General features: G+C 35.4%; 1 protein-coding gene across 3 annotated transcripts; it reads right to left on the reverse strand.

Moving 5' to 3' along the window:
• Positions 1-286: 286 nt before the first annotated feature.
• On the reverse strand, positions 287-6740 carry LOC110100049 (WD repeat-containing protein 44). 3 transcript variants are annotated; one of them, XM_020827437.2, is made up of 9 exons: positions 6544-6740; positions 6293-6450; positions 3589-4797; positions 2987-3077; positions 2183-2340; positions 2026-2077; positions 1829-1908; positions 1359-1452; positions 287-1218 (listed from the first exon to the last, which is right to left on the reverse strand). In XM_020827437.2, the coding sequence occupies exons 3-9, from the start codon at positions 4654-4656 to the stop codon at positions 671-673; spliced, it is 2091 nt and encodes a 696-aa protein (XP_020683096.1). In that variant the 5' UTR covers positions 4657-4797; positions 6293-6450; positions 6544-6740; the 3' UTR covers positions 287-670. The 3 variants fall into 3 exon arrangements, with proteins under 3 accessions (XP_020683096.1, XP_020683095.1, XP_028553575.1); XM_020827436.2 differs by having other exon boundaries at positions 6293-6740; XM_028697742.1 differs by lacking the exons at positions 6293-6450; positions 6544-6740 and adding an exon at positions 5827-5958.
• Between the last annotated feature and the right edge of the window lie 10254 nt (positions 6741-16994).

The raw sequence follows: 16994 nt of genomic DNA on the forward strand, positions 1-16994 counted from the left end.
TTGAGATGGCTTTCTTACTGCTTTTTAAAGCAGCTTTTAAATATAAAAATTTAAATTTTTGTGCTAGAAAACTACAAGAGCAAGAAGAAAGTCGTCCCAAACTAAGCCTAAATGGGCTACTTTGAGCACTTTGAATAACAATAATGAAATGAAAGGAGAATCATAGCGTCTTCACCGTCTTCCTGTTGTTTCTGCACAGATCTCTGCACCGCGAGAAGCGAGAAACGAGAAACAGCCACGCAGTCAAATGGTTCGCATTTCCACAGGAAGATACAGTAGCAATCAATAGCAGTAACAGTAGAATCAACATATCTCATTAATATGAATTGGACGCCAAAGGCTAAAACTCACTTGTTTCTAATGGATCGTCCATGTTTACTCAACAGAGTAACAAATCATTCCTCCAAAAACATCTCAAAAAGCTTACGCACTTCCCTGTTTCTTTCCAAATGAACGTCACTCAACAAACAATTTCTTTGACTGGATTATTTTCATCTACAATGGACAATTTCCTGGTCATCTTTCTTGGAAATGTTAGCATCAGAAGAAATGAGGCAGTTGCAGAGATCTCATGTGATGCTCTGCTCTGTAGACAGAAAAAAAGCTTCCAATGCACAGAAAAATGGACCCACGACAGGCCATAGAGAAAGCAAAAAACTTCTTTTATCTGCTACAACAATACAGGTAGTCCATAATTATGGAAAGATCTGATGCGCCCATCAGTGCTGGCTGTAACAATCACTAAGCTCCAGATGGCTGCAAGAGAAGTAAGCTGTGGATAACGATAGACTATTTCATTCTTCGCATTGACATTATTGAGATTATCTGAATTTGATAAAGTCTGAGGTGATTTAGGAAGTTTCTCTTCCGGTCCAACGCGTGATACACCCTCGCTGAAGAGCCAGGAGCCTAAATACAGACAATCTGAATCCCATAGCCATGTTGAAGGCTCCAAAATTTTAAGAGGTGGTGAGGGAAGGAGAAGCCCATTGGTGCAAGGAGCTGTTCTGTGCTCCATTTTAGGCCATGGAACTGCAACTGATACCCCTTCAGAAAAGAAGAGTTCAAAGGAGCGAATTGATTTGGCTTCTTTGGAAGATGGTTTGCTCAACAAATCACAATTCCATACGTAGACATTAGAGTCTTCGCCTACAGATACTATGTACCGTCCATCCGAAGTAAATGAAGCGGATAGATGACTCTTTGTCTGCCGAAGACCTGTAGAATATTTTAGAAGAAGCTCTAGTTCAAGCTCAAGCTGAAAACGAAAATAAAATAAAATTTTCCACTGGTTGAAAGTATAAATTTTTTTACAGTTCAAGCTCCAATCAAACATGTCAGAGAATATAAATTATCACCTTTGAAATTGTGGACAACACCAAGCCCATCGAAGATTCTAACTCTGGAATCTGCTGAGGTAATCATCACCTTATCTGGGTTTTCAGGAGAGAACTGCAATGATAGCAAAGTTATGTTAATACTTGTCTGGCGATGGGAAAATTATTAGTTCCGGACACCGGACGTAGAGATACGTCTAGACGTCAATAAAATATTGGCACGTGGAGTGGACACGTGGATATTCAATATGTTTAATGTGTCCGAGGAACTTTAAGCCAAGCACACCGAAATCAAAAACTAAAACGCAAGTAAAGCTCAGTAAAAAAGCGCAGGTGATGCGGAACTAAAGCGCACAAAAAAAAACGCAACTAAAGTGCAATCCACATGTCAAATTTTTAGTGGATGTCCGGACTTATCTCTATGTCCGGTGTCCAAATCTAATAATTTTCCCAGGCGATGTGGAGGATGAGAATGCCCTCAGATTTCTCACCTGCAGTGCAGTAATTCGCTTTCCAGCAGATTTTCTCTTACCCTCAATGCAGAATTGTGTATCCAATCTGATGCTATTACCTGTACACAGGGATTTAACAAATTGATCAACAGCTAGTATTTGGCATGCACTAAAAAAGAAGGCAACTATGAAATAAAGGAAAAAAAACAAAACGCTGCATTTAAAATGTACAATACCAGAGTAGACATAAAAGCGGCAATTTCCATTAATGGAGCCAACAACAAATCCCTGTAACAAAAAAAGAGAATTAGAAAGTATTAGATCATAAGTAGATAATAGCATTATAAATTGTCACAAAGAATTTCAACAGAGAAATGCTTGCTAGAAAGCAACCTTTCCATCTGGTCGATAGCACAAAGAAGTAACGATATCACGAATGTCAGCCCAATCAACCACCTGACTTTCAGAGACACTCCAAATGCGAACCTTTCCATCTATAGAGCCACTGATGAAGTATCTTTCATCAACAGGATTGAACTGAATGCAAGTCACTGATTTCCATTGGAAAATTCAAAAACAACTTGAGAGATTGCACTGGTTGAATAATACTTTCATAGAAAAAAAAAAAGATAAATATTTCTTATCATTTCTATTACACAAGAATAAACTATGGTGCTAGCCTGCTAGGGGGATATCTTGTACCAAAGCCTAAACTCAAGATTAAATCCTAACAACCAAGCCAAATTATAAATTAAGGCTTTGTTTGGGACGACTTTCTTACTGTTTTTTAAAACAACTTTTTAGTATAAAATTAAATTTTTTTACTAGAAAGCTGCTTTAAGAAGTAGTAAAAAAGCTGCCCCAAACGAAGCCTAAATTTTAGGAAAGGAGCATATATATTTACAAAGAGGCATATGAGAAAATAGAAAATCCTCAAACAACGAAAGGTCATGATATTTAAATTGCAAAAACATGATATTATATGATAACTTCGTTTGGGACGGCTTTCTTACTACTTCTTAAAACAGTATTTTAGTATAAAAATTAATTTTTTTGTACTAAAAAGCTGCTTTAAGAAATAGTAAGAAAGCTGTCCCAAATGAAACCAAAATGAAAATAAATCTAAGCTCATCTGCATTAAAAGATATAAATCCATATGAAAAATAGTATATGACATGTTCAAAGTTTACAAATTACCATAATCATTGTGCTGAAAAATTTTAAGGCATCCATCAAAACCAACTTTCCACATTCGCACAGTTTTGTCCATGGAAGACGTAAGAAGACACTGCAAGAAAAAAAATAAAAACTAATAAAAATTTTGATAGATACTTTGCAACAAGATATTACAACCTCAGCCATAAAAATATCATATGCAAATAGACTCGAGAAGATAAATAAGATACAACAACAACATCAAGCATTTGTCCCACTACGTGGGGTCGACTACATGAATTCTTTTTCGCCATTGTGTCATGTTAAAAGTTAAATTATCATTTAAATCTAATAAAAAAAAGATCGTTTCTAATATTTTCTAACCAAGTCTTTTTAGCTCTACCTCTACCTTTCTTAACACAAGTCAAATCTAATACCTCAACTTTGGTCATCGGAAGGCCTCCGTTTAATGTGACCAAATCATCTAAGACAACTCTCTCTAATCCTATCTTCCATGGGAGCTACTCCAACCTTTTCATATGATATTTTTTTTTGATCAAATCTCAATAATCAAGAATAAAATAATAAGAAAATGTGACTAGTATGTCCATGAAGATTTCAATGAAGATAAAAAAATGGCTTACGTTAGAATTAGACCACGAAAGGTCAAGGATGTCACTAGTATGTCCATGAAATTCTTGAAGTGGAGTTTCCATGATCCTAAAACCCTTCTTTGGAATAACAATCGGCGCAGAGTCAGAACCCTTCCTTCCAGTTAAGGATTTGCTACTATCAACTTTACCAATAAATTTAGCAGAGCCATCAGCAATGGAGCATTTGCAAAAAGCTTCCAATTCCCTGATCTGCCAGATCCGAACAACACAATCTTCACCACCACTGGCAATGTAGCATCCCGACGGACTAAATTTCATGGTTCTAATCAAGCCCTTGTGAGCTTTGATTTCTTGCCCAGTAAACAATGCCGTGAGCTCTCTACAACTTTTCCGATGTTGCTGAACCTTAGTTGTCATAGGTCGAGGTACTTGAGAATTTTTAATGGAAACTTCATTCTTACAGAAGCCTGCAGTAGGTCTCTTAGAGATAAACCTTCTCCACCAGCTGCTAAGCGGTTTCTTACTTCCTGAGAAGCCTTGACCATATTTATCTCCAAAAGCTTGCTCTCTCTGCATCAGCTTAAGAACATGACAAGATAGTCCAAGTAACTTCTCAAAGTCCTTCAACGTCAAAAATTTTCCTGAACCAGCTTCTCTGATCAAAGCAGACAGACCATTTTCTCCTGTATCGTGAACAGTAAACTTTTTTCCACTATCCAGATCCCTTATGCAACAAAGAGAATCTCCTACACCCCCATCATTAGTTGTTGAGAAAGAATTCAACGCAGCACCACTACTTTCCGAAAGTCTCTCCAGCTCAATCTGATCTGCAGAGATATCACTTAAAGGCTCTGTTGGATCAAGAGAGCATACTTCCTGAGAAGAAACAAACTCATCAAAACCCATCAAGCGCGCAAAATTTTTTCTTCTTTCACTAACGGACATCATGTCGCTAGTCCAGAATTGAGGATCTAAAATTCTGAGGTTAGTTTCAAGGTCTTCATCTACGGAGAAAAAAGAAGATATAGAGTCAACCGAATTCCTATTGTTGTCCAGTGAGTCAAAGAAGACTTCTCCGTCCACATTGGACATCTGCATTTTTACTAAGAAATACTTCCAAACTTCCAATCATTCACCATTGAGGAACCCAAACCATCTGGATCTGAGGAAAAACCGTGATTTTGCATGCCAGTAAAGCCTCTTAGACCTCGTCTTCTTCTTCACACCACAAAAGTTTAACTGCAAAAAAAAAAATGGCAGTAAGGATGAATTTAAATGGATGACAACACAACAGTGACAATCATAAAGAAAAGTACAACTTTGATAATACAAAAATAAAGCGACTTAAAGTAGATCAGGAAAAAATTAAAAAAGAAAAAAAGAAAAGAACCAGAGACCAAAAACTCTGCAATGGATCTCCTAAATTGCAAAACAAATAGCAAATTCTCTATATATTCAACAGTGTACAGAGAAGACCTCATGAATCACCTAGTGGAAGTAGAACAAAAGGAAAGACCAAACTCACGAAAAAAAGAAGACAAAACGCAAAAAGTAAAAAGCACTTCCTATTTGCGTTGAGAAGAAAACCTCTTCGAAAACATAAAAGAGAGCTAATGTACTTCTGAACTTTGTAAATACAAAAACAATCAGAATAAGTAGAGCAGCAGGGCTCAATTAACCTCCACTCATGAAAAAAGCGACGCCCCATTGTCCTTATTCAAATACAAGTCTTTTCATGAAATCGGAAAAATACTTCTAAAAAAAAGGCTTCTTTCCTTCCAGAGCATCTCCTCGAGCCACATCTACTCTCCCTATTACTTCCAGAAATCAAATCAAATATTAAAAAAGGGGCAAGCGAACAGATACACAGGTATAAAGGGGTTAGAAAGAAAACTCCAAAATAAGAAACTTATTATTGTTTTTTCAAGCGATTAGAACCCTAGATTTGATCTCAGGCAGCTCATCTTGATCTTGGTTGAGAGTTTTGACTATCCAATTAAGAGATTTTGATTTCAAAATTTATATATATGTGATGTGTGTGAATTTATATTAATTAGGTTAAAAAAATCCTTGATCTCATAAGAAAGTAAACTCAACTACCATAAAGTCACACACACACATAACGATGGGCAATAAATGAAAATTTTAAAACATTTTACAAAAATTCTGTTCTGCACACTTAATGTTTAAGAAAAAAAATATAAAAACAGAAACTGCAAGAATCAACGGGGAACAGAAAAACTAAGCGGCCATTCCTGCAACCCCTACCTCGAATTCCATGCAATCCAGACAACAATCCCAGCTAGTTCGCGTTGGTTCGGTAAATTCCAAGCATACGAAACAGTCGATCTCCGAGCATCAGAAACGAGAGAAACAACGGGAGTAATATAAACCGAAAAGCACAGAGCAAACGAAATTATAAAAAAAAAAAAAACGAAAGCACGCCCATTCGCACTCCCACCTCACGGAGTAAATAGAAAAAAAAAACAAAGCACAAGAGAGAAAGTGGGAGAGAGAGAGAGAGAGAGGAGGAAGCGATGCAGCTGAATCGCCTCGAGATCACAACCACATGGCCGCGGCAAAGCCAGCAGCACGCAGACGAACGACAGACACGAGCGGGAGGCACGGCGTTCTAGGCTACCCGTTTCCTTCCCCTCAAAAAGCTAAAACCAGACCCATACCCATGGAACTAAATCAACAAAAAAAACCCTAGCAAAAGAGAACGGCATCGTACCTATTCCACAGCGACCGTTAGGAAGCAACAGAGATAAGTTTGAAGAAGAAGGCTGGGCAGTTCCTCTCCTTCAACTCCTTCTCCCATCTCAAACGCATTAATGGCGCCTCTTAAAACGCAGGCCTAAGGATCAATCGCTTCGAAATAGTTGAATGACTCTGTTCAAATCAATCGAAAGAATCAAACAAACAATCCGAGTGATCGGACGGTCTGCAGCCAATCGATTCGAAATAAATAAAATAAATGCATACATAGAATTTAAAGCAGCAAGGAAAGAATCTCATGAAAGCAGAGAGAAAGGGCGGCCACGACCGGCGAAAGTTCTGATGCCTTGTCTAATCCGCCGCGGCCGGAGAGCCAAGTCCAAAAGCGTTGGTTTTTTACTTTTGGACACCATCAGCAGCCGAAACGGGCGCAGTACGTGCTCTGCTGTGTCCAGATTTGGGAGACAAATTTAACGGAGGATGGTAATGATAAATGAGCTTGGTTCACTTTGGCCCCACTCTTCATAATATCCCAGACCGGTTTGACCCTATACGGAACCGCACCTATCGACCCCTCTCAACCGGGTTCAACCATTCGGCCCAAAAGCGGGTTCTTTTGGTTTAAATGCGTTTCAGTTAGAATCTTTTGTATTTATTTAAAAAATCATATTAATTTAAATTTTATGAATATTTAATTTTAAAATCTATAATTAAATCAAAGAATTTGCAGATGGCATTTATCTCCTTCCCAATATTTTTATGATATAAGATTTATAATTTTGAATAATTATTTTATCATATATAAATTAGTTTTTTATGCAAATATAGATATAAGATATTTATGTTGAAAGGTTGTAGAGTTAAATGTAAAGTTGTTTCCAGTATAATCTTTTTTATTTAGTTTTATTCTAAGTATTATTAATTTAATATATCTTTGTGATTTTAGCTATTAAATTTGAATCTGATAAATTTTATCAGTTTAGCATCAAATACAAATTTTGCATTGCATGCATATAAATAAGTAAATTATAGTTTATAAGAAGAGCAAATTTCTTTTACTTTGAAACAAAAAGAAAGAGAAAATTAGCATGATCTAACTCAATTGGATAGTTCAACTATGTAAGAGAAATGTTTTTTTTGTGGTTCTTCATTTTCTTATTATTAGGAAAGGCATGATTATAAAATATGAAATATTTAATGGTTCTTTGATGAAGGAGATAAAAAAAGTTGTTAAATTGTGAAAGCAACAAGTGATGGTACATATTAGTCAATAACGAGCTACGATAGACAGGCAAAGGAGGACAGGAATGAAGGTTGAACATCAATGTCAGTTGATGACTGACACTGTTATAGTCAATGCTAGACCTCTTGGACAATTGATGATTGACATTAATGCTCGTTGATGCGAACAATAGACTTTTAGAATAGTTGACGATAGATGTTATGGTCAGTCGACAATAAAAAATGACACCATGCATCGTGGATAGTGTATGGAGCTCTAAAATTCTCCAAGTGTTAGAATTATCTCCTTTGGATATTTCTTAAATGAATAAAAGCATATCTATATATAGATTTTGAGAGTGGCGTCATGATAAGTTTCACCTTGAACAAGGACACTCCACGGAACAATTTAAATGAATACCTATAATTTTTTTTAGATTGTCATAATGCCTTTAACGATCAAAAAATTATGTGATATTTAGTATGTTAGATTCATCTCATCGAAATGCTCACTTGTCCATAAACATAAAATGTGGATGACATTTAACCCTTGAAATTATATTGAAAATTTTCAATTCATATTCTTAAGTATTATTTAGGAGCTGTTCGGTTGGCTGAAAAAGGAATGTTGTGCATTTGAAATATTTTGTAATTGTTTAGATGACCGTAAAATAAATGTAAGTTTTTACTTTTTTAGTTTGGCTTGAAGTAAATTGGATGCAATGTAAGTTCAAAATGGTGGCGGCTGGTGAGGCAGACAGTGGCCGACAGCTGGCGGGCGGCGGCAGCCGGCTATGGCTAACGATGGTCGGTGGCAGTCGACGATGATCGACGGGCAGCAACAAGTGATGGTGGCAATGGAGGTGAGTTTCCATGTATTTGGAAATCGCCTAGATTAGAGGAATTCCAAATGCACCGGATTTGAACTAAAAGGTGAATTCCTTTTACTTCAAACCAAACACCAATACTTTCATAGCAAACCAAACAATCCCAAAGGCTTCGTTTGTGGCAGCTTTTGCCGCTGCTTCTTAAAAGCTTTCAAGAAAATTTTATACTAAAAATTATTTCAAAAAATATTAAAAAATTATCCCAAATAAAACCTAAATTAAAAAAAAAATTGCATAAAAAATTGTACTTAATCATGATTCAAGAAAGACAATAATATTAATGCGACATGAGTAGTTGGCACACCCACATCACATTTAAAATGTGAACTCATTTAAAAATACAATATTTGCAGCATGGAGCATATATCTATTATCTAAATATATAGAAAATAACATAGAAGCATATCCGATGAGATAATTTCCCATTCAAGTTTGTGCCTGGGGATCCTCTGCCGGATCCTCGCGGTCTAACTGGCTTGCAGCATGCACGTGCTCTACTGGCTTCCTATCATCGATGGCTTCATCTACAGGACTAGCTGTAATGTTTGTCGACGTGCTCCATATACTTAAAAAATTGTTTGTTTCCCTCTCCCGGAAGCTGATGCCGTCCTTGCATTAGCTGGACGATGAAATGATCGGCCGGAGGAGACTGCATTAGAACGTAAGAAGCAGCATTATAGTTTACTTTAATGGATTTTCTGGAGAAATGGTCAGTTGTTCTTCTTAGTGAAACTATGGGGTCCTTTAGTTTAAAGACAAATGGGGTTGGGACTTTTTTTTTTTTTTTGGAAGATTTGAGAGCAGGTCTGGCGTATTCATTGATAATTTTTTTATTGTACAAGTTATAATTTTCATAAATAAGAGAACTACCGGCATGGGCGGATCCACGTAGCCTCTAGGGTGGGCAAAATTGTAAAAATGAATAAGAGGAGGGGTAGTTTCGACCTTTTGCTCGGCTACATTTATTTTTTTGCCCGCTAATCTAAAGCATTTGTCCAACTCCTGCTTGAGTCCTTAACGTCTTCTTTCTGCCTCTTTTTATTATATAAGTGTTATAATTTTCATAAATAAGAGAATTACGGGCAATGGCGGATCCACGTAGCCTCCAGGGTGGGCAAATTTGTAAAAATGAATAAGAGGAGGGGTAGTTTCGACCTTTTGCTCGGCTACATTTATTTTTTTGCCCGCTAATCTAAAGCATTTGTCCAACTCCTGCTTGAGTCCTTAACGTCTTCTTTCTGCCTCTTTACACACGTAACAGTAGACACGTCGACACAGCCAGATGAATATATTGAGTTTGGTCACCCTAAAAAAAAGGTCGGATTCACCCTTGACTAATGGAAAGATGCGGTGGAGGAAGTACAAAATATTATATTTATATTAAAGAAAGAAGATAAAAATAAATACCCGAAAAAAGCTCATAATAATCACAAAAATCATAGTAGTTGTTAATGTTCAAGTATAGTTATCTTCCTAAATGACCCGAAAAGTTAGAATTTGGTAGTCTTGAGGTCCCCATAACTTGATAATAAAAAGTCGTCCAAATAAAGCTAATGTAGTAGAAGAGCATTTATCTCTAAAATTTCATTTGAGACAGCTTTCTTATTACTTCTTAAAATTATTTTTTGTAAAAAAAATTAAATTTTTAGTATTACTAAAAAATTTGTTTAAATAAAAAAAATTACAATGGGCAAAAGGGAGCAGATAATAGGACAATAAAAGGATCATTAAAGTAATAATAATGTTTTTTTTTTGGGAAATTAGTAATAATAATGTCAAAGACAAAGTTTGTATGTCTTGGGATCATAAAAAATCCCAACAGATGTCCTGCCCCAAATCAACTATTCTAGCACCTTCATATGGATATTAGTTGGAGAGCAAAATGTCAACGAGAAAATCAATCAAACTGGATCGCAGAAGGGCCGTACTTTACCGACGGAAATTGGACCTGCTTAGATCGGATCGGCTTGTGGCAGTCATCACCTTGAGTCCACGTACGTGAGCTTGCACCTCCATGAGAGGAAGAGGTCGGAAGGGGCCACTTGTTTCAACTAGTTATGAAACTAATTTTTTATGAAACTAATTATGGTTCCCCAATTTTAACTCACCTATAGACTGATTTGAGGTATCCAAATTAGGGGTATCAATTTCGGGTCACGGGTCGGGTTCAGGTCAAATTTAGAATTGACCCGGATTCAAACGGGTCGACCCTAACCCAACCCGAGTAGGTAAAATTGTCGGATATCCGAACCCGGACCTGACCCGACATGGGTTGACCTGAAACTGGTGCACGAGCGGACGCGTTGGCGAGCGCGAGCGGTCTCGCGGGCGAGCACCAGCGGTCGCGCAGGGGAGTGCGAGCGGGCAAGCGCAAGCGGTCAGCGGGTGCTGGTGAGCGGGCGAGCGCGTGGGCAGCAGCTGTTCCATCATGGCTACCCTATGAAATGACATGGAATTAAGATTGCTTTGGTGGGTTATTGTACCTGTTAATGGATCCAAGCAAGCTAATTGCTCTTATATACCATTAAGTTTGACCAATCTTTCTCTTGGTACAGCTAGGACTCCAAGAGCATATGTAGTAACTTATATTTTGATTCAATCAAATAAATTTTTCAGGAGCTATCTAATTCACAACTCGTGTTTGTCATAATATAGATAGTGAAGTGCTTTAATTACACTAAGCATTTATTGATTTTTGGGTATTGATACAAATTCTTAAGAAATTATCACATGTCAGTATAGTGTGGGGTTTTAGTACTGTTGAATGTCTGTTTAATAAACTGATTTCAACAACAAAATTTTAACATTATGGACTATGTTATAGATATTTTTCTATATTTTTTGGACTTTAAAATTTTATATTTAAAATTGAATAAATTATATAATTATATTTATATTATTATTTTTTTATAAATATTTTAAGTCATTACCTGCACCATATAACTCACTTCCTCATCTTCAATTTGGTTTAACACAAAACCAAAAATAAAATTGAAGAGAAAAAATGGAGGTGAGAAAAAAGAAAACTTAAGTTTTGGAGGTCATAGAGCAATTTCATCGGCCGGCCCTATTGGATAATTTGCTTGTGTTATTGTAGGAAACTATTACTCTATTTTTAATTTCAATAATTTTAGATATTTTATATTTTATGCATTTTAATTTGATCAAAACTTGCAAAAATTGTGATATCTTAATTTTTAGCAAACTTTTACATAATAACTTTTGGTATATGATAGATGTCGAAAATATGAGCATTTTGATTGTAATATTATTGAATTTTATCTAATAAAATAAAAATTATAGGATTTGCACTCAATAAATAATTGGATATTTTTTAAGCATACTGTTAATACAGACATTGAGATGAAAATGAGTGTATGGTTAGGTAAAAATGTTCATTATTACTATTATTATAATATGATGATTATATGTGTGAAGATAAGTAAAAAATCTGGTTTCACTGATATTAGCTAGAGACTGAATGATTTGTATATGATGGCATGTCGATGGACTTTTCTTTAAATATTGTGGTTTGGTGTTGTCTTCTATTGATTAATGTGATGCTGATTGAGAGTTATAAGGATATGATTAAAGTGCTGACTGACAAAGAGTGATGACTTTGTTTACTGAACCAAAGGTTTACTGATACTGATACGATACTGGAAAAACATCAATTAAGTCAAGACTTTTTACTTGTTTAGTGTGACTACTAAAATGCATGTTATTGAGACATTATTTCTATTATTGTACAAATTTATTATTACTATATAAATTTACTATTACTACAATATTTTGTTTCTACTGCCTTTGATTTAACTAATACCAATATGGACAACGATATTGTTACTTATATTATCCTTATAGTATTTTTGCACTTATTATTTTTGGGCATTGCAATTTTTTTTGTTGCAACTCTAAGTGAATCAGTTTCATTTGAATTGTTTTAGGCTTTAGCCTTGTTGCAGGCTAGAATATACGCGGCGATAGAGTTAGAATTTTTCGTCTCAATGTTATGTGGATATCCAACACACAAACAAATAATTTAAAAACACAAAATTTTTCATATGAAAACCCTAAAAAAGGTAAAATCATGGGCCGCACCCAGTTGAAATAATTTTATTAGTGTTTGAATAGATTACAAAAGATTGACTCATCCTTGAAATTGAGGATGATCAAATTACAACAATCAACCATCTCGTTAAAATCTAGTGATGAACAAAGTTCGGTTGGGAATCCAGTGACATTCAGTGGTTTGGTCGTTAGGCGATAGTCCGACGACATCTGGTGGTCAAGAGAAAGTCTGGTGTTAGTTGATAGCCTGGCAAAAGTCCGGCGTGAGTCGACGACCGGACAGAAGTCGCATGTCATTCGGTGACCAGGCAGAAGTCCGATATCATTCGGTGGCTGGGCGAAAGTTCGACGTTAGTCGACGTCAGTCGGTGGCTGGGTAGAAGTTCGACGGTAATCAAATATATAGGAGTTTGATGGCAAGAGAAGTTTAGTTTCTTTCTTTTTCTTGCTTGAGTCCCTCTTCCATGAGGAATGAGGGGTCTACTTATAATTTTTTGAGAGTGGCATGGATAGTAATAGGAAGGAGTTCAAGAGTTGGTTGGGAGTGGTTTGAATGGATGACACATGTCGATTCCCTTAATCGTTGACCGTTTAATAGACATCTAAATGTCTTAATAATATCAGAATTTGACAATCTTGCGCTCGATGGATTCGTCTCATCGAGCGGCTCAATTTGACTATAACCATTTCACATTTGAAAATCATTTGGTCATCCAATTTATGGTTTGAACCTTCAAATGCGCTTCGAGTCTTTGATTTGGACCTATTGGGCTTGGATTGAGTCGAATTTCGTGTCGTTGGGTTTGTATTTTCGAGACGTTCATTTCAATTGTAAGTTTGCTGAAATCGGAGTTCAGATGGCCCCTAGATTTAATTTTGAAAGTTTCCAACTTGATTTTGCCTCGAGATTCGTGCCCGATCAAGATAACTTTTTGATGATATATCAAGCCTTTTTGTGACTATCCTTATAGCAATGAAAATGGGCTTGTCCCTAAATTTTTCCTAAAAAATGATACGACATAAGAAAAACAATAAAAAAAAAATGAAAGATAAGAAAATGAAAGCCAAGAAAATGATACATAAAATCCCTCCTATATGAACAAATATTTAATCTAACTAATGCAGGAATAAGGCTCAATCCCATCTGTCTGTTCTTGTTTTTCCCCACCAATTAGCCAACCATAGAACTACCATGAGGCAGAGTAGCGTACCAATGTTTTGACAAGTTGGGTTTGGAAAATATTGAGGGAGGATGACGAAACTGAGCTCCTGATGCTTTGCAATTTTAAACTAGCTTTATTTTCTTTAGTTGGTCCTTTATGCTATTTATATAATGTACTCTTATTGTCAACGCTAATATTCTATTCTTTGATAGCGAAAAGCAATGAAAGTGCATGCGGATGAGGTAAGAAACTATGATAGCTTTTTTAAAAGTTATTTTAGGTGGTGGAGCTCCATTAGATTCTTATGAGCATAAGATCATCTAATTATCTAGTCATTAAGTCATTTAGGCTTAGTTTGCTACCGTTTTCCTACTGCTTTTTAAAGTAATTTTCTAGTAGAAAAAAATTAATTTTTATACTAATAAGATGATTTAAGAAGCTGTAAGAAAGCCGTCCAAACATAAAGCCTTAAATATTATAAGTATAGTCTTATGATCAATGGAATCAACACGAGTTGTTCAAAGATTGTTTTAGGTTTTTTGCTTAAATTATCGAAGTTGTACTAAAAAATTATAAATTGACCATCATTATTCACATGAAGGAAGAAGTGTGACCTAAAGTAAACTTAGAGTTGGAGAGAAGTTGCCCGATGATCATCGTTAACAATTTCTATCATCCAACCATGATCATCGTTAACAATAGTTTAGATCATGAGCCAACTTATTTATTAAGAAAGAGAGAATCTAATTATTATTATAACATTATAAAATAATTAAAAAAATTAAATTATAAATAATAATAATAAAAGCACTTGAAATAAGATAGAGATGAATAATTTTTACATATTTTTAGTAATTTTATATTAAAATAATTAAATTTTATTATATTTTAAGTGTGTTTTATAATAATGAATTTTAAACGAACCAACACACGAGCTAACAAAAGGAGTTTGGGATTACCCATATTTAGCTTGTTGGCTTATCGAACTCACCTTACCAACCTTTTATCGAGTTGAGTTCTAACAAGCCCATAAGTCCAAACCATTTTTAAATCAATAACTAATATAATTACTTGTTTCAGCATTTAACTAATCGTTAGCTACGTAAATGGCATGCTTATTATTTTAAGTGTGTACGTTAGCACTTGCCAAAGATGTTTCTTGGTAAAAATTAGGCAAAAATCAATTGACCAAATGAAAATAAAAGAAAACAAAGTCAAAGATATTAAAAATTATAAGGAGAAGTTTACATTATATGTCTTCTGGATATGCTTAAATTTCAATTAAAAGTAGTGCATTGGGACGACAAATAGCTTTGCAGGGATTCTTTCAAGGGATGATCTAATCAACAATTTCAAACTCCTTTTGCAACCGTTAAAATTAACTGAATTTTTTTAGTTTGAATTCAAGATGATTCAAAACCTATTTTTGAGGGAGATTAGGTTTCGTTTGAGATAATTTTTTTAGTACTTTTTAAAGCAGCTTTCTAGTACAAAAATTTATAAAAAAAACAGTTTTAAGAAGCAGTAAGAAATTTGTCCGAAATGAAGCTAATGTTTCATTTGGGGCAACTTTCTTACTGTTTTCTAAAACAGCTTTTTAGCACAAATAAGACTGCTTTAGAAAGTAGTAAGAAAGATGTCTCAAACAAAATCTATAATGCTAGATATCAGAATAATATTATTAGACATATCTTTCTTCAACCAAAGTAGTTTGCATAAGATTAATGAGCTTATTCTGTTAGCCAAATGTTTTGAAATTGTTTTATAAAATGCAATGCAAAGGGGATTGGCCTTAAATCAGAAATTTTATCAATAGTAAGCTTCTTATGGATAAGATTGACGGAAAAGAGCTTGAACAAGCCAAGAATCTATGGAGGTCCACTGGATGAACTCACCAAGAGATTATGGGCGACTCTACACACTTGAAGCTCATATGAGGACTCACTCAAAGAATCAGTAGGTGTTACTAGCTCAGGTTTACAAAGGAGCTCGCTCAGCATAAGGTGGACCAAGACCTCTGCACCAAGTCAATAATTCAGCACCAACCATGAGCCTCGATGCTACGTTAGTTACTTGCTCTCCCCAGAGCGACCACCCCCTTATCTAAACTCAACTATAGGAAAGCGTCAACTGAAGCATCCCTTAACTCGCCTTACAATGATTAGTAAATCATTAAGCTGATCTTTTTCACAATCACAAATCACTCACCTTGTAACCAAGGTCATCCAAGGCTCAGGGTAGACCACTAGTGGCTTTTAGAGCATTTGAGAGCTCCTCCTTAGAACTCGCTTGCAGGCTCACTCACTTCTACTTGACACTACCATGCTAGCCTTTATTATAGAGCTAGCCCAATGTGCACTCGAAACTACTGAGCTTGCTCAAATTTGGATTGATGGAACACTATAACCTCCACTCTCTCTCAGTTAATTAGGGGATGACATAGGTCTAGGGTAGTGTGTAGCATTGTATGGGTGATCTGTGTTGTATTGTACTTTTTTTTTTTGCTTTTTCTCTATATTTTATGCTATGTAACTCTTAGAACGCTACAAATATGGTGCGATAAGAAATAATTTGGGACCTAATAATGTATCTTATGACTAATATAGTGGATACTCTGTCAGTTTGGGATCTACATCTCTTAGAAGTTTTCCATAGCATTTTCCTCTATTCCCTCCATTCTCCATTATCCATTCTCCTAGGTCCTAGCTATCCAGAATTGACCTGCTACTAAGTTATAATATATTACATTGACAAATTTGAATCCAACAGTTATGATTACTTTTTTTTTTAATCTTTCCATAAGGGAAGCTATTGCCATCCTCCCCATTAGAGATCCTAGTAATTTTAGCTCTCTTGGTGATCCAATATTGTTTGGTGGAGAATGTCTTGACAAGTTTAGATAGTAAAGCACTAAAGCATTAGATTGACAATAAGATCAACATCCTCATATTTTGGCTGTTGAAAAAACTCTGGCTGGTACTGTACTATGAGGCATTGAGAGAGCTTCCTCTCAAAATTATTATTATTCACTCATTAACAAAAAAAAATCCAAACATTTCTCTTTAACCTCTTCAATCATTTCAGTTTGCTAATTTTTTAAATCATTATTTCCAATTAAAAAAATAAAACCCCTTTCTCCAAACTATACTTCTAGCTAATTTTGTCAAAGCGGCCTGCTGCGCATCGTTGAATTAAGGTTTCGTTTGGGACAATTTTTTTATAGCTTTCTAAAACGGCTTTTTTGGACAAAAATTTCTTGAATTTAAAATTTTTATGCTAAAATTCATTTTGAAAAGTTATACAAAAGCTATCCCAAACGAAGCCTAAGTCTCAAATTGAGAGAATTTTTGGCCTGTAGGCTTGTATGGAAGGAAAG

Source organism: Dendrobium catenatum, unplaced genomic scaffold (assembly GCF_001605985.2).
Source record: "Dendrobium catenatum unplaced genomic scaffold, ASM160598v2 fragScaff_scaffold_993, whole genome shotgun sequence".
In the NCBI taxonomy this organism is placed as follows: Eukaryota; Viridiplantae; Streptophyta; class Magnoliopsida; order Asparagales; family Orchidaceae; genus Dendrobium; species Dendrobium catenatum.

Coding starts and splice junctions, on each gene's coding strand:
- LOC110100049 (XM_020827437.2), bottom strand. CDS start 4,656: ATGCAGATGTCCAATGTGGACGGAGAAGTCTTCTTTGACTCACTGGAC. Junction 3,078..3,588: donor TTTCGTGGTCTAATTCTAAC/GTAAGCCATTTT, acceptor TTTTTCTTGCAG/TGTCTTCTTACGTCTTCCAT. Junction 1,909..2,025: donor CCGCTTTTATGTCTACTCTG/GTATTGTACATT, acceptor CCCTGTGTACAG/GTAATAGCATCAGATTGGAT.